The sequence below is a fragment of the Corythoichthys intestinalis genome, chromosome 20, assembly GCF_030265065.1.
Source record: "Corythoichthys intestinalis isolate RoL2023-P3 chromosome 20, ASM3026506v1, whole genome shotgun sequence".
Taxonomy (NCBI): domain Eukaryota; kingdom Metazoa; phylum Chordata; class Actinopteri; order Syngnathiformes; family Syngnathidae; genus Corythoichthys; species Corythoichthys intestinalis.
Genome location: NC_080414.1, coordinates 55,487 through 73,304, shown reverse-complemented (window position 1 = coordinate 73,304; position 17,818 = coordinate 55,487). Strand labels below are relative to the sequence as shown.

The 17,818-nt window shown below is 46.5% G+C and overlaps 2 protein-coding genes across 4 annotated transcripts; one reads left to right on the top strand and one right to left on the bottom strand.

The window, feature by feature from the left end:
• Positions 1-243: 243 nt before the first annotated feature.
• On the bottom strand, positions 244-5,296 carry LOC130908606 (cytochrome b5). Its single transcript, XM_057824206.1, has 5 exons — positions 5,078-5,296; positions 4,512-4,640; positions 4,401-4,430; positions 1,601-1,635; positions 244-1,538 (listed from the first exon to the last, which is right to left on the bottom strand). The coding sequence occupies exons 1-5, from the start codon at positions 5,195-5,197 to the stop codon at positions 1,454-1,456; spliced, it is 399 nt and encodes a 132-aa protein (XP_057680189.1). The 5' UTR covers positions 5,198-5,296; the 3' UTR covers positions 244-1,453.
• dipk1c (divergent protein kinase domain 1C) lies at positions 1,232-17,438 on the top strand. Of its 3 annotated transcripts, none has more exons than XM_057824194.1 (9): positions 1,232-4,673; positions 10,801-11,075; positions 13,367-13,570; positions 13,630-13,683; positions 14,412-14,563; positions 14,657-14,918; positions 15,617-15,781; positions 15,921-15,995; positions 16,058-17,438. In XM_057824194.1, exons 2-9 carry the CDS (start codon positions 10,842-10,844, stop codon positions 16,187-16,189), a joined length of 1,278 nt encoding a protein of 425 aa, XP_057680177.1. In that variant the 5' UTR covers positions 1,232-4,673; positions 10,801-10,841; the 3' UTR covers positions 16,190-17,438. The 3 variants fall into 3 exon arrangements, with proteins under 3 accessions (XP_057680177.1, XP_057680178.1, XP_057680176.1); XM_057824195.1 differs by having other exon boundaries at positions 1,386-1,566; XM_057824193.1 differs by lacking the exon at positions 1,232-4,673 and adding an exon at positions 7,834-10,386.
• Positions 17,439-17,818: the final 380 nt, after the last annotated feature.

The following is a 17,818-nucleotide window of genomic DNA, read 5'->3' as shown; positions in this document are numbered from 1 at the left end:
CTTCAAAAAGCCTACGGAGCTTCGTGCCCAAATGGAAATTTTCCACCTGCTATTTACACCTCAAGCGAACACTCGACCATTTCCCGGGGATACTTGGCCAAAAACTCCAGTTTGACGTATGAGCTAGCGCTACCTAAAGTTGAACCTTGAGACGGGTTATGTTTGATGTGAAATACGCAGGACTGATCATTCCCTGCACTACAACGAATGGCCATTTTGTCAAGAGAATGAACCCGTGATTTTTATCATTGAAAAATATGCAAAGGAAAAAGTCCAATCAACTTTAGACACCAATATTTAACACAAGTTGGAAATATAAAAAATCAACGTTTTTATTCAAAACAGGCATGTGCATCATGTTTCAAAAAAAAAAAAAAATTATGAGGGAGGGAAAATGTCATTTCTTCAAACGCCACACGAGGTCGTCGTTGTGACGTGCGCCCGAGTTTGACGACGAGGCAAAAATCCAGTTGCCGGATTAGGTAACTCAAATGCGTCAATTGTGGCGTCGGACGGGTGACGTCCGTTTGCTTTCCCCCTTCTCAACTACGTCAATACAAACAATCAAAATGAAGATTGAAATGGCGCCACCTCCGGCCAGGGGAGCGCACCGGTACACGGCGCGATAGTAACTTGAGTGCAGTCATCAGTTGTAAACTGTGGTTTCTTCCGTTGCAAATGATTTAGCGTATATCCGTGAATTACAGAAATATTCAATAGAGTCAATTGGTGAGGCGCAAAGATTTTAGTTAGGCTGGTCGCGTGGGAGCTTTTGGTGAGGTGTATTTTCAAAGTTAAATATTTACCTTGGCGACCAACAGGTTGGCCAACAATGTAAGCCGATGCTATTTCTTCAAAAGATAGCCAAAATGTGGTTCGGGGACTATAACGGATGAATAGCACCTTCGTTTTCTCTCTCTCTCCAGTGAGGAAAAGCGAATAATAAATGGTGTTACTTGAAGCCATTCAAGGATAGGTCAAATGATACAGGAGTTTTTACTCTGGGAGCTCCAATGTTGCTGGAAATTGCGCCATCTAGTGGAAAAACGGTGGGTATAATCAGTCTTGCGGTATGGCCTAGTGCAGGGGCGGACATCGGTGCCACTTTTCCTGTCATGTTTTCCTTGTCTCCCTCCTCCAACACACCTGAATCAAAATAATCAGGATCATTATCAGGCTTCCGGAGAGGTTGCTGATGACATAATCATTCGATTCAGGTGTGTTAGGGGAGAGAGACGTGGAAACACGACAGGAAAAGTGGCACCGAGGTCCGGATTAAGTGAACCCTGGCATAGTGGATGATAATATGCTTGGAAATGGTCTCCATGATATGTAAAATAATGATCATAATAAAGTGATGATTGTGCCAATGATTTTTTTTTTTTTTCTTTCTTTTTTCCACGGCAGCCCCGGACGGGAGCGGTGACGGGCTCAAATCCCCGGGACCGAGACGTCAGGGATCGCCCACGTACACGCGATACATCAGCGTGACTGCAGCGGCTGCGGCCGCCGCCAGGATCGACCAGCCGGGCCGCCAGCTGCAAGGCCGCACACACGTAGAGTCAGGTCAGGTCACCTTTGCGTGTGTGCGCACACGTACCTGGGCTCCTCCTCCAACACGGTGGCCAGACTCTCCTGAAAAACAAACAGCCTACCTGAAATCGCACACTCATTTCTATTTATTCACACACACGTTCATATTTACATAGTGTACATCATATCAGTGCTGAGCCACGATTTTGTGTGCGCCAGGTCTCCTTAAAAAGCTACTAAAAGCTTATAGTCAGGAGCCCGTGTACATCAAGACAATCATAAGAAAAAAATCAGATGGGCAGGATGAGTTGTAGTATATTACAGTGTTCTCATTCAAAACATACAAATGAACAACAAACTGTATACTGTATATACACACTAGAGCTGGGAATCTTTGGGCACCTAACGATTCGATTACGATTACGATTCAGAGGCTCCGATTCGATTATAAAACGATTATTGATGCACACCACTCCTATTATTTTTATTTTTATTTTTAAAATTTGTTTTGTACATTAGTTCCAAAATTGTTCAAAAATCCTCTCAGGCTAAACCAAACTACTATTTCAGTATCAAGTTAACATATAGCAGTAAACAAATATACAAAAATAACAGTAAATAAAAAAACTCCAGTCCCCATTCTATATCAGCAGCTTTAAACTACTTTCAATTAATTTAATGATGTGAATCAACCATTAAAGTTGTTAAAATTGCTCCTGTTATTCCATAATTTCTCTTTTGTCTACTTTCAACATGTAAAAGTTTTAAAACAATTTTAAAGATAGATTCAAGTCAATATTTTACCGATTTAGGAGTATTTTAGATAAAAAGTTAATTAGGTTCGCTTGGAAGGTTCGCATCAACAGCCTTGCAGGGAAGTGTACTGCTTTAAGATGGCGGCCGTTACTAACGCCCGCATCTAGTTTTTTGTAGATGTGCTGGTAACGATACCGAAGCTATAATGCATCTAGTCCTATATAAATGATATCTACCGTAACATAATGTGGCTTGTAGCAGCTTTTCGGCAGCAGTCAGGTATGTTGTTGTTGTTTTTTTAATCTCGTGGCATGAGTTGAGCTAGAGCCGTGAGTTGAGCATTGGCGTTACCCGAGGGGCCGGGTAATGAGAAGCATGATGTTTAGCTACTCTCGCTCCGTCCCTAATTGCGTACCGAAGACCGCGCGGCGCGCTGAGTGTGTCATACTTCTGCTTTACTTGGCATATTTCAATAATCGGAATTTGGATGTTTGTGAATCATTCTCGAATCTTCCACGGCCGAATCGCGAATAATCTAAGAATCGGAAATTTTGCACACCTCTAATACACACGCACACAAAAGAAAAAAAAAACTTCCCTAGAAGAGAATTTATAACCTACGTATGTCGGAGTTGTTATATTTACTGATCAGAATGCTTTTTAGCATTGTTTTAAAGGTGGAGGTGGATTTCGACACTTTTAGATTTTCGTCGAGCTCGTTCCAAATCTGAGGGCCTGTAGTTGCAATGCTCAAGCTGGTGCTAACAAGTCTTCTCTTTTTTTCCACTGATGTGGTCTTTGTTCCTGGTGCTATGAGTATGGAGAGGAGTCCAGACTGGAATGAGCTCAGACAGTCTGCTATTCATATTATTTACAATATGGAACCGCTCCATCACATCGCACTCGACGGTCCAAAAATAAAACTGATAGAGAGGACGGAAGGACAAGTATTTGTATTAATCGGGCCGACTTCAATAGAGGACGTGAAGGAGCGACATCGACCGGTAACTCTCCGACCACGGATCGGGCGTTTCCGCACGACGGCATCGAAGCTCAACTTTGAACGGAGCGCACAAAATCGGCTAATACAGTGCTTCTCAATTCAAATATTTTCTGTTACACCACCCCCAGTAAGACGTCAATGTTTCACACCCCCCCCCCCCCCCCGACTCACTGCTGCCACTGTAAATAGTATCATTTGTCCTTAAAATTATAAGTACACCTCTGCATAACATTGTGTCCTTTTTATTATGAAAAAAATATATATATAGAATCTACTTACAATAAAGTTGAACTGCATTAACATTGTTTTGTTTATAACAGAAAAGACTTAAAGTGCATCACTTTGCCTGAATTGGAAAAAAGTCACATCCGAACTGTAAAAATTCACTTAAGGTACATTTTTGACAATACTGAAAAATAAAATAAATAATAATCAATATAAATTTATTAGCAACATATGAGAACAATATCCCTTGTCCAAAAAAACCAAAAATCGCTAGAACAAAAACAGTCATTGGACAGAGGGACATTTTTTTGTTGTTGCACTAAGCAAATTTGTGTGCAGTGCTCGCTGGTTTATTGCTGTAACACTGACAAAGTGGGATGATTGTTGGTAATATTCTTTGCTTAAAAGAAAAAAAAAAGTTATCAATGTGCTTGGGGTGTAATGTTCTTAATTGGTTTGCCTTCCTGCTGTCCGTTGTAAACATTTTTAGACACAAACTGGGGTTTCCTTGTCTGTCACTGTATTAACAGTCAAAGCCAAACGCTACATACCACTTTGTCATATTTCCTCCTCTTAGCTCTTCAAATCTCCAGTGCTCGTTTGGTTCGAAAATACAGCACGCGCTCTGAAAATGGAAGCGCCACAGCCACCCGGAGTGGATGTGCAATTACACTTTATTGTAGTGTGACAAAAAATCAGTATGTTCCCCGAGGTCACACGCGCCCTGCTTTGCGCCCCACTATTTGAGAAATACTGGGCTAATAATTGAGTTTTTTAAGAAAGAAGATTACGAGCGAGCGGTGCGCGTTTTGGACGATGGCCGCCCTTGCGTGTATATTAACAAACAAAAACAAAGAAAAACCCACATTCCGGAACAGCTTACCGCAGGCTTGGTGATTTTGTCTCTGTCGTCCTACACGCAAAAAGACAGAAAGCGCTGAGTGGCGTTGGCGTCCACGCGGCGGCGGCGGCGGCGGCGTTTTCAGCGGGCTACCGGGTGCAGCTCTCCAATGAGCATTTGAGCGGCGACTCGGCGGGCGTCGCTGGAGTGGCCCACGTCCTCGAAGCTCTCGGTGGCGTCGGCGCCAGCGTGCTCCCTCAGGACTTCCTCGCCGCCCGGGTGCTGCGCAACATGAAAAGAAACACCTCGCGTCAGGTCAGGCGAGGCGCAGTCGTCGTCCGATCTCGGGTCGTGGCGCTCCGTCCTCCGCAAGGACGTCGTCGACCGTGGCGCCGAACGAGCCCCCCCCCCCTTTTTTTTTTTTTTTTTTGCGAAGGAACGGCTGTCTTCTCGTCAAGTACGGAGGAGGCCGCGCATTGGTTAGGGGAAATTCAGCATTGGGATGGCTCATCTTCTTCCAACGCGAGCACACACTTTATATTCGTGTGTATGCGTGTCTCTCTCTCACACCGTGTCAAGAACAAGACTGAACACCTAACAGAGAATAAAACTCGAGTGGTCTGGAATAGGCAAACTTCTTTTCCTCTTATTTTAAGGGGTTGGATCTTCAAATGCTCGAGTTGTAGTAGGCTACTTGTCGTAATTGTGTCAACACTCACCTCCTCGAGGAACCTGGTCACGTCGTAGACCTTGTGTCGTATCATAATCCAGGTGGATTTGAAGGAGTTCTGCTTGCTGATGTCGTCCAGCCTAAAGTATTTGACTTCTTCTGCTGCCATTTTATTCCTTCGAAAGTAAATGTCCAAATGCTTCCTTCCAACTTCCAATAATACCTGACTGCAGCGCAGCCGACAGGCTACAAACTACGCCCGCCCACGGTAGATAAGCATCTACAGAGAACTAGATGCGCGATGACAGACTCGCCGGCGTTAGTCGAGAGCCGCCATCTTAAAGCAGTGGACCTCTCAGAAAGGCTCCGTTGCAGCAAAGCTAAGTAACTTTTGATCTAAAATACTCCTAAATGGGCAACATCTTGACTTGAATCTATCTTAAAATGATGAATCGGTTTCAGTTTATTCACATATATATTCAAGGTACTCGGTCGTATACAAACGGTTCATCTGATAAGATGGGTGAAAGGGACACTCCGAATAAGCTATTTAAAGCTTTTAGTAGGGGCCCAGTTTTTCAACATTCCGGTTACATCGGATTTGATATGAGATACCTTAGTAATGTTATTCAAAGAATCAGCATATTAAGCATACATTGCAAGGAGGTGAGTTTGGACTTTTTTCTTAAATATGGAGACGGAGTGTGACATTTTAAGTGTTTCGTCTTGTTCGTTCCAGATCCGCGTGGTCCTCTGCACACAATTCCAAAGCTTGGACACTTTAGCCTTCTGTTTTTCCCAGTGACGTGATTGTGGTTTTAGAAGTGTGTAAAGTAGACCGATTCCCAACATGAAATGAGTTCCAAACATAGCAAAAATTACATTTGCAATATCCGCAATACCCCTGTGTCTAGTTAAAGTGCCTATGACAGCAAAAATCATGTATGTTTTACACGGTATTTTATGCTCCTGAATGAAATGGACCGCTTGGATGTGTGTGGAAGCGATCCATATATTTATTCCACTTTTTGAATCCCGCGCCATGAAAACGAGTGACTTCCGGCCAGAGTCCGGATTGAGGAAGAAGGCCAACGGGACGTCAGCGGACTAATCACCTTCACTATACAGCCATTATAGTACAGTAGTACAGCATAGTATGCAGAACGACTGCGGACTCGGCTGATTCATTTGTTTATTTTTGGGATCATGCCAGTCCAATGTGCTGCAGGCTTTTGTTGCTGCACCACAGAAAGGCGCGTGAGCCTTTTTGGCTTTCCAAAACATCCCGTTCACCACAAAGAATGGGCAAAACACGTCCGACAACTGCAGGACCTTTGGACGGACGAGGAAACGAGTAAGCTACGTGTTTTATATTATGTTAAATCTCGGGATCGCGGCACACGTTTTAATAAGGAGGTGGCCTGCATTTCGTGGGTGACCATGCTCCCCGTCCACCGAAAAAGGCGGGAGCGGCCGAGGACCGGCGTCTCGTCACGCACCGCGCTCGGGCGGCCGCACGCTCTTGTCCGCGGCTCTCGATCGCGTAGAGACTTCCGCCCCTCTTCGCGTTCCCGCCGAGAGAGCGCTATCCTCGGGCGGCCGCGCGCTCCGTCGTCGGCCGGTTGCTCCGCCGAGAACGCGCCGTTTTCGGCGTTCATCCCCCGGCCGCGTCCCCGGCGACGAGCGCTCCCGCCGGGGCCGGGGAACGACGAGGCGAAACTTCCTCGCCTCCGGGCGCGGGCCGATCGGCGAAGGTTATCGGCCCCGCCGCCGTGCGTCACGTGAGTCGGAGTAGTTTTGTTTTCATTTTCGAAAGGTGAGGAAGTGACTCGGTAGAGACCCTGGCTTCGGGTTAGCGCGTAGCATAGCTATTACACTCCTCTTTTGCTGACACTTTTTCCATGTCTCCGAGCCCCTGCTGGGAAACGACAAGAGCCCAACTAACTCCGGTGGCATAAAATACCGTTCGGGAGGTTTAAGAAATCAGCTGTTTTGACCAATATGCAGTCATTTAGCCCTGTCCAGTGTTGTTAATCTTACTGAAAAAAAGTAATTAATTATAGTTACAAATTACTTCTCCCAAAAAGTAATTGCGTTAGTAACTCAATTACCTGAATGTAAGAGTAATTAGTTACTTGGCAAAGTAATTGGTGATAATTACTTTTTTTTTTTTCCCCTCAAAAAAAAAAAAAAAAAAAAAACATTGGCCACACTATGTGAAGTTTTTTGTGAAGGTTTTTGGTACAATTGGCCCGAGCCCAATTCTTTACCCAAATTTACCCTTTACCCTGAATCAACTGTTAAAAGTTGTTAAAATTGCTCCCATTATTGCATTTGTTCCCTTCTCTCTACTTTCGACATATGAAAGTTTTAAAACTGTTTCATCATTTAAAGATAGATTCAAGTCAAGATTTTGCCGATTTAGAAGTATTTTAGATAAAAAGTTACTTAGGTTCGCTAGGAAGGTTCTCTACAACAGAGCCGTCCTAAAAAGTCTACTGCTTTAAGATGGCGGCTGTCTACTAACGCATTTAGTGCCATGCAGTGTTGTTAATTTTACTTTAAAAAAGTAATTAATTACAGATACAAATTACTTCTCCCAAAAAGTAATTGTGTTAGTAACTCAGTTACCTGAATGTAAGAGTAATTAGTTACTTGGCAAAGTAACTAGTGATTTTTTTTTTTTTCCTCAAAAAAAAAAACAAAACAAACAAAAAAAACCACACAGGTCACACAATATGAAGCTTAAAGGGTTTGGGGGACAATTGGCCCTAGCCCAATTCTTTACCCTCCACTTAACTAGACACAAGGGTATTGCGATAACTAGCTAGTAACCTTTGCTATATGTGGAAGTCATTTAAAGTTGTGAATCAATCGTTAAAGTTGTTAAAATTTCTCCCGTTATTGCATTAGTTCCCTTCTGTCTACTTTAAACATGTGTAAGTTTTAAAACTGTTTCATCATTTAAAGATAGATTTAAGTTAAGATTTTGCCGATTTAGGGGCATTTTAGATTAAAAAAAAATACTTAGGTTCGCTAGGAAGGATCTCTACATCAGGGCCTTCCTAAGTTCCTGAGAGGTCTACTGCTTTAAGATGGCGGCTGTTTACAAACGCATGTAGTCCTTAAAACATGTTGGCAATGCAGCAGTGTCTGTCATTTGCATCTAGTTCTATAATATGATATCTACCGTGTCATGTGGGCGTAGTTTGTCGGCTATGGCTGCAGTCAGGTATTATTGGAGCCACCTACCATCGCGGTTGGAACGGCGTCTTCCCCACTCCTGCTCTGCTCTCGTCCCCGTGAGTCCGGTTCTCTCAGACTTTTTTTTTATTCAACCAAATTAGTAACGCATAGTAACGCCTGCCTTTCCCGCCTCAGTAACGGTAACGGCGTTGCCAAGATGAGAAAAGTAATTGATTAGATTACTCATTACTGAAAAAAATAACGCCGTTAGTAACGCCGTTATATTGTAACGCCGTTATTAACAACACTGGCCCTGTCGTACTGAATAAATGCAATTTTAATATTTCATATTCAATTTAGCACAACCATACCATTTATTTAACAATTGGGGAAACATATTTAGTTACAAAGAATACCCTGTAAAAATAGTGTAGTGAGAAAAAAACAACGATGACATTTTACAACATGCGCTAGTCACCGGCCTCGTGTTTGTTGTCGTTCTGAATGGTTTTCCTCCAAACATGTCCGAGGCTTCCTCTGGATTGATAACATCACTTGAAAGATCCACACTTGAACCAGAACGGCTGAAAAACGCTTCCTCCTCTATTGGGCTGAATTTTAAAATCACTACTCTGCCAATGTCATCACTCAAATGGAGACGCCGGAGTGCAATATTGACAGGCGGGGCTAAATGGCAGAATAAAAGACTCGTTTCTCGCCATCTGCACTTTGCCAAATTGTCGTATATAGTCAAATTGTCTCAAAATATGATTCTAATTCAGATAATGATGCTATATGAGTCTTGTTGATGGTGTCACAGGCGTTTAGGGTGAAGAATTGGGCTAGGGCCAATTGTCCCCAAAACCCTTTGAATTTGGGTTAGGATTTAGGAATTCATCCCATAAATGAGTCCTCGGTGCCACCGTACCAACAGCAGCCCTGGTTTGGAGGGGCGTCGTTTGTACGAGGCCCGGTTTGTGGTGTGGCTGCGGCCGGTCAGAACCTTCTCCCAAACGTCTTTGTTTGAACTCAATCCTTCTGGAAATCCGTTAGCTTTCATAATAGCTGGGAATGGCGCAAAGTTCAATTGTTGGCTTTTATTTTGAAAGTAAAGGTCTGCTTAGGTTGCATCGCTTGTCTGCGCTTCAAACTTTAGCCCAATGTTTTTTGACCCCCTCTCCAACCCACGCGGACTTCCAGTGTTCACATTGGCCGACGTCTATCGACGGGCTCTCTGTGATTTCACGCCTCGCCTGCTTTATCAAGCGTCGAGCCTCTGCGGGACGAGGTGAAAGTGCAGTAGGAGAGGGAGCGGCCGCGGTTCAGGGAAGCGGCTCGCGATGACGTCCTCAAGTGGATTGGAAAGGAGGAATGAAGACAGTTTGAAGCACTTCTTGAAAACCTACTTCATCAAACTTTCAATTGAATGTCTTTTTGTAGTATTCGTGTGTTGCGTGTGTGCAAATCTACAACCTTTCTCAAGAGACCTCCAAACACATGCTGTATGAAACCTCAACCTACCACGTGGGGGCGTCTCGGCGCAGCAAACAAACTACAAACAGATGTGCATGCTTCAGCTTGCTTGCGCGCACACGCACTAATGGGGAAAAGAGGGAGGGCTGAGGCATTCCAATGCAGCCTGAGAGTCTGCGCTCAGGGCAAAAGTCAAACGGACGACGTGCGGCAGCATCTTCAGTTGCTTCAGAACATACACAAGATTTTAGAAATCTTTTTTTTTTTTGGGTTGCACTGGGCGACACTTGTTCAACGGATCTGGGACGTGAATGGAAAGTTGCAACTCATTTGGGAAGAAAGTTCGCAAGCTGACAACACCGACTTGCGTCCTGACCCGCCGGCGCGCTCGCGGACTCGTTCGGCCTTTTGGGGCAGCTTGCCCCTCGGGCAGTCTCGGGAGGGGGGGGGGGGTGCTGCGGGCGGTCCGTTAGGGATCCCTCCCGTTTCTCCCGACTCGTCTGTAAGAACCGACGCAGAACGAGAGCGCGTCTCAATAAGAAAAGGCGCGGTCCGTTTCGACGCCCTTCCCGAAGACAACGGGGCCGGCGGGTGCCTGTTCTGGCGCTCCGCCGGGTCATCGCTTGTAGATGAGGACAGCTTTTATTCAACGGACTCGCTTCTCCAATGTGGCACCAAGTGGTAGTACTTTGAAATACGGTGAGTTTACCAACAATAATAATTGGGGGAGAATGATTTCTCAAGAATGTGAAATGCCCAACAGGCCATCCGCGTCAAGGCGGAGATTCTGTTTCTCCTATAATTTTATTATTTTAGAAGTAATGACCATTTTGTTCTTCTATTCAATTTTCAATTTTATTTGTATAGCCCTAGATCACAAAAATTGTCTCAAAGGGCTTTGCAGAGGCAATATGATACACAATCAGAAACAGCAAACAAAGCAACAAAGATGAATAAATAAATTCAAGTCCTGGGTATCCCCATCCTTAGACCCTCCACATCGGCAAGGAAATACTCCAAAAACTCCAGAGTCTTCGGGAGAAAACGAGAAACCTTCTTGAATGTTCCAAAATACGGCCGACTCACCAATATGCCAAGTCATTTCATCGACAGGTTATCCAACCCATCGCAACCGCAGACGTCCGGGAAGACGTATGGCGCGACGTGGCGTAATTAGGACGCCCCTTCCGTTTTTCCCGAGCGGCGCCGTTCCCGTCCCGCCCGCCGGCGCCATGTTGGGCGGGCGACGCGGGCGCGCGACCCTGGCGCTGCTTCTGACCTGCGCGGCGTGGCGGCTGTTTCTCCGCGGCCTCCCGTTTCCGCCCCGTGCCGACGACCTGTCCGACGCGTGCTCCGACGCCGCCGGCGAGAAGATCCTGCGTCGACTGGTGAGTCCTACCTGACGCCCGTCAGAACTGCGAAAGTCAAAGAAAAAGAGAGAATCCTATTTCAACACAAAGATCAGTGGCTAGTTCCAAAGACGACACTGTGTTTGAACAGCTCCCTGCTATCGGTCAGGGGTCCCCAAACTTTTTCCTGTGAGGGCCATGTAACTTTTCCATTCTCTGAGGAGGGGCCAGGTCAGTTTGTAACAGAAAAAGTGTGACGATTGCAGGAGTGGCTAAACGTAAAAATTTATTGTTTTTCAGAAGGGTTAGGGTTAGTCAAATCAAATAACCCTTTCTGGATACTTTATGGAACTAAAGTTATTATAATAAAAATAATAATAACCCTATTAATTGAATAGATAATAACCAAATAACCCTCTCTGAGTTCTTCCCAGAAAAAGCCAGGAAATAAATAACACTATTGAGAGAGAGAGAAAAAAAAAAGGGAGGGGCCGGACCAAATGTGGAGGCGGGCCGTATCCAGCCCGCGGGCCGTAGTTTGGGGACCCCTGCTATAGTTGTGTAAAAGCAAGAAGAAACAGACTGAGGAAGAGTTTCTTTGCTTAAGCCATCTATGTAATACCACATCACCCAATGTCCAATATCTATTTACAGGCAATATACTATGTGCAATACTTACTTAGTGCAATATTCAATGCTTCACTGTCAACTTCTTCAACTTCTATTCACACAATACCTATTTAAGTGCAATATTAATCTGCAATATTCAATGCCTTGACTGTCAACTGCTGCTACTTTACTCCAATTATTTGCACTGCCTGAACATTGGACTAACTCTACATATTTATACTATTTAGATTTTATACTTTTATTCTTGCAAGCCACTTTCAAGATTTTGACTTGTGCAATATTCAATGCCTTGACTGTCAACTGCTGCTAATTCCCTTCAATTATTTGCACTGCCTGAATATAGGACTACCTCATACATATTGTATATTTATTTAGATTTTATACTTTATTCTTGCGAGCACCTTTCGAGATTTTTTTTTTTAACTTGTCCTGCACTGTAAAGGGAGATGCTCCACAATTTCACTGTACAACTGTATAATGACAATATAGGGCTATCCCATCCCATCCCATCCCATCCCATCCCATCCCATCCCTTATTCTATTCGGGCTTGTTGCTTGTAAATGAAGGCTTCCGCGCTGTTCGGCAGACAATGTGCCCCGCAATTGCACTCCAAAATGAACACGCGCGTTTCAATGATTCCATTCACAATATCTAAGGTTCTGAAACTGGTTGACCGCTGTCACATTTTTGGGAATGGACCGGCGGCAAATAACAAAATATTAGTTAGCGGGAGGACGTACGTTTCTATATAGAAGAGGCGCTCGCTCGGCTTGTCTACGAATGCCATCCATATCCCTTTTATACACATGTGTCTCACGGCAAAAGCGATCAGGTAGCGAACGCTGAAGAGAAAGCACGTAGTCGGCTTTTATCGGCAGAGCCGTGAAACAAGAAAACAAAAAGCAAAATGAGATCTCTCCATCCGCTTGTCCTGTTCAGGGCAGCCTTGGCCAAATCCAAGTCTTGTCGACACAGTGGCTTTTCTCCCTCCCTCCCTCCCTGTCACATGCCCATAACACACACCGTACGTGTAGATGGACGGACGCGACGCTCTCAATTGCCGGCTTTTCTATTTGTGTCCCGTGACCGCGTTAGCCGCGTGATGTCAGCTGCGATAGGCTCCGGCACCCTCTAAATCCGCCGTTGTGAGGAGAAGCGCTAGGGATGGAAATCTTTTCAGCAGTCGGGATGGAGAACAGTTCTGATGGCAGCTATTTAAGGAAGAGGCCTATAAAAGGCTTTAGTATTTTCAGGCACTCTCTAAGGGTCCAAGTGCCGCAGTTGCATTTCCTCTGTCATTCCAGACTATTTACGGAGTTTAATGGCTTCCATCTCGGCGAGTCCGTCGGGACCACCGAGAAGGGCTCCGCAGACGGGCAATGCGCCGCGCTGCTCAGTAGCAAGTTGAATTTGAAACGAGTGCGTGCGGGCGGGCGGGCGGACGGGCGAAGGTTTTTCTTTGGCGTAGTCAGTGTCTGGCTCCCCTTCTTTTTGGACGATGCCTTCAAATCCCCTAGTTTTCAGTTGACCTTCCTTGATGTCTTTTTTGCCATCCAAACCTCCCTCTTTGCATTTTATTTTTCAATACGCAATGGCGGCAGATAGCAACCCGGTTGAAAAAATACAAGATACTGTGATCTTTCCAACACTTCCATATTACGTACTTGACACGATAGCCTCGTCGGCTTTCCGTCGGCAGTGCCGGGATTTTGCGGAGGGCTCGGCGGCGGGCGACCTTTGCGCTGACCTGTGCGTCCGCGGCCTGGTGGCGTACCAGAGGTGTCTCTACTACGAGAGCGGCAAGAAGGTCATGTCGGTCCGCTGGAGAGGTCGGCCCGTGGTCCTCAAGTCCCAGTTGGAAAACCTGTCGTCCTACCGTTCCCTCGGGGCGCCGTACTACCGGGTAAGAAACAAAGCAAAAAGAGAGCGAGCCCCGCACGCTACTGAACTTGTCCTTTTCAGGACGCGAGGGAGGACGCGTCTCCGCTGGACGCTCTGCTCGCCGCTACGTCGGAGGTAAGTGGCCCGGACCGCCGCCGTCCAAATTTACGGGGCCTCCCGAATAAGAAGGACCGTGATGGACTTCCGTCTTAGCCGTGCAATTTGCTTGCCGAGCGGTTAAGTCCAAAGACAAAATAGCGGGTTCGGCGTAGGGTTAGGATACCGGAATGGATACACGAGCGCAGCTCTGCGGGCGACGAGACCAAGTTTGCCTCACGGTTCCGGTTTTTGGCTTAGGCATCCTTTCCTTCCTTTGCTCACGTGCATTATCAGTGCGCTTGCACACTGTAAAAAACAACCTATAGATTTTATGCAAGAAAATTGAGGTAACAATTTACACTCTGTTTGACAGTGATCCAATTTGACTTCAAATTGGGTCAAATTTACACTTTCAAATTGAGTGTAAATTGTTACCTCAATTTTACTGAGTAAATTCCATGAGTTGTTTTTTACAGTGCACATTCCAATCAATGTTAACGCGTTAGTCCGGTCGGACACCGACAAATTACTGCCAGCGTTTATGGCGGCAGGCGCTCGTTTGTCTAGAAGTGACAGACAGACAGGCGCGCCGTGATGAATGGGCCGTGCGATCTTTGCCTCTACTTGTCGTGTCCCGCCGTTGACGGAAAACCCTCACTGGCCCGCGAGCGACCGTCGTCGCCCCGCTCAAAAGATTGAGACTTGCCCGCAAACGTAGCACTACTCGAAGGCCGACGCCATTTGCTCTTTGTCTCCACGGGCAGGTGCGCAACTGGCTGGGTTTGGCCAAGGAAGAGGACGGAGCCCGTTTTCCGCCGGTCGAGCCGCGTCGGTCGCCGGACAAGAAAATTTACTCCAGGGCCGAGCTGATGTCGATGTGGTCTCTGCTGCAGCAGGACGAGTACGCTTTCCTGAGGTGAGGCCGCCCGCCCGCCCGCCCGCCGGGAAACGCACTGGACCGGTGGCGTTTTGGACCTTTGCGCTCTGTTCCGGTTCCCCCGGGCGGCAGAGTCCTGCAGGACTTGAGCGCGCACGTGCCCAAGGTCCTGGGTTCCTGCGGACACTTTTACGCCGTAGAGTCGCTGTCGGCGGGCCGCGCGTGGGACCAGAACATCTTCTCCTTGGGGGACGCGGAGAAGCGAGCGGGGGGCGTCCACCGCGTGGCGCTGAGCTTCTTGGACATGGTGCGACACTTCGACGACGACTTCGCGCACAAAGTTCACCTGTGCGACGTCAAGCCCGAGAACTTTGCCATCAGGAAAGACCTCACTGTCAGCGCCTTTCTCTTATTGCGCAAATGTTGAAGTCAATGCTGCGCCGCTTCTTTCCAATAGTCCGGCAGCTTTGGGGCAGCCCTTCCCAAACTGAACTGATTCCACTAGTTTTCATTTGAACCGGTCCAAGATCCAAATGTCTGGCTTCCCAAATTGTGACTTTTAAGACACGGACAAAGAAAAGAACATTAAGATTGGAATGATTGCTCGTGGACAATGTTGCGCTCATTGATAAAATGCAGGAAAGTCATTTTCTTATGACAATGACGAGATTTTCCAATGAATGGAGAAACCTTTGAAATTTGCTCTCTACCTTTGGCCACCAATTATTGGTATGCCAACGTTTCAAGAATAGTCAAATGGTCCGAGTTTGCATCGTTAAATGTCCTGTTTCTCAATGCCGCCCGAGGCAACGTGAGCGCACGGACGGACGTGGCCCTTCCACGATGGCATTTCAAGTATTCCGACTTGAAATTGAAAAGCCTCTAGCACTCACTCATTTGCTTTTCAGTCTCAGGTGACTACTTGAATCCTAAATTGACGTCAATGTGTCAATGATGGAAGAAGCCTAATCATTTGAGACAGCCATCCTAAAGTTTGGCTGTTTTTCAGTCAGGCGGGCGTCAGCAATCGGCTTCAGCATTTTCACAGCCGGCAGCTTGTCGTCGCCTAAGCTGACGTCCGATGTGGTTCAGGTGGTGGCCATTGACGTGGACATGGCCTTCTTCCAGCCCAAGATGGAGGAGCTCCTGGATCAGAAGTGCGTCCGTGACGACGACTGCCACTTCTTTGACTGCGTGTCGTCGTGCGACCTGAGCGTACGACACTGCCGCCGACAGCGCGCCAACACCAACCTGCAGGTTGCCGTTCGGATTCTAGAGAAGAGATCGCCTTCCTTCTCTTCTATCGTCCCGCCGCCGTTTGGCGGCACGGACCTCGAGCTAACGCTGTCGGCCGGCCGGTGGCCGGCCGACCCACCTTCTTTTTCTCATCGCTCAGGTGATTTGCCAGAAAATCTTCCGACCGGTGTTTTCTCCCACGCTGCTCGGCGCCAAAGCGGGGCTCCCGCTGCAGGTGGGTTCGGTTCTACTTCTCCTTCCCGGTCGGCGTCATATTTGACCGTTTCCTCGGCACAGGTAGAGCTGCAGAGGGCCGTGCGGGAGTGCGCCGCGTCCGGCAAAGCGGGGCGAGACCGGGACGTCCGCCGCCGCCTCCTCCGTATCCTGACTCGCCTCCTTCGTGAGGGAAAAACATCAGACGGAGGGTGAAAATAAAGCGAAAACCCTGCGTGCGGCGGTTGGCCAAAAACATCTAAACCGAAGAAGTACTGGAAAAGAACAAAGACCGAACCCTGAAAATGATTCCCGTTTGCCTGCCCGGAGTGTTGTTGGACTTGACCGTGAAACGTCTTGCGCCCGAGCGGAAATGGCAAGCGTAGGTCTGTCTTAATGGCCATGATGACAACGACCGCATTCTCTCTGAAGAAAAGACAACTTCAGACCTCAACTGATAGGGAAAGGTTTTTCTGGCAGCTTCCGTTCATCTGCCTTAAACTTCAAACGAGAGAATCAATCTTCATACTACTACCGCATGCACACGCTGAGTGATTATGTACACTTAACATGTTTGAACTTGAATGTTTGGCTGAACTAATAAAGTCTGTTTGAATGCCTGCCTGCCTGCCTGCCTGCCTGCTGGCGGTGTATGAGAAATAAAAATTGAAGTGTTGTGGGTCTAGTTTGCTGACAGGAAGGTATTACAGTGAAGACAAACCTGTAACAAAGATGATTTGCTATGTTTAATGTCAAGTGATATTCAATTGTTTGTGATATAAGTCATCAAATATTTGTTCTGTTATAACCTAAACCTGTTTGACAGTTCTCAACTCGCGTGTTGAAGTAGGCCCTTAATTCTAATGCCATACCTTGTATATCCACCCTTTAAAAATCACTGGAGCTTTAAGCATCATGACGTGCGCTCGCTGTCAGTTTCGTGTACTCTGCCTCATATCAATGACCAAAAGCAAAATAGTCGGCGGCCGTCCCGCGTCAGGTGACTTCGCTGCTATCGTAGCGGATGTAAGGCGAGTACGCTACAATACTCGGTGACGACGGCGGTTGTCAGTGCAGGTGAGCTGAGCGCATGACGCGTGTGGAGAAATGTCCATTATTGACAGGAAAAGAATCCGGCGTCGTTCAGTATCGTGCACCAAAGCACTGCTCTGTGTGCAGTTACATTTCCAGCCAAATTCAGATGTCAAAAAATACTGAAACACTTCCCATGCAACTTCTTATTCTGTACCACATTCAAGCAGTGAATAATATATCAATGTATTAAGTCCAAACCAGTATACTGTGGGACCAGTAAAGAAAATGTTGAACGCTTGCTGTAAAAATTTTGACGTTGTTGTTTCTGAATGTTTTCCGAAGCCCCCTATAGTACACTCGGCTCAGATTGTGTGTATTGTCATGTCACTTGACCCGCACCAACATGTTGTGAGTCGTTAATAAAAATCAAAGTTATGAGCACGCGGTGTGTTGAATATCTTGAGCATCAAAACATACATACAAGACAGCCATGTTTGTGTAACGGCGCAGGACTATGCTACACCCCTGAAACACAGTACAAGGACACCAAATGCACAAATGCAGCTTTTCATTCAAGGTCCACTCTTCCACGGCCGGGACGAAAACCACAGTGCTCCTCCCGAATCCGAGATTTGACTTCCTGACGGACCCTCCTCTCCAGCACCAGTGGCGCCACCAGGGTGTGGCCACGCCCCCCCTATAAATTTTTGTTGACCACCCCACTTATCATCATTAGTAACATTGAATATTACACAATACACCAAAGTATATCAGTAGCCGTGTCCTTGAGTCTTTCTGATCGTTTTCCCC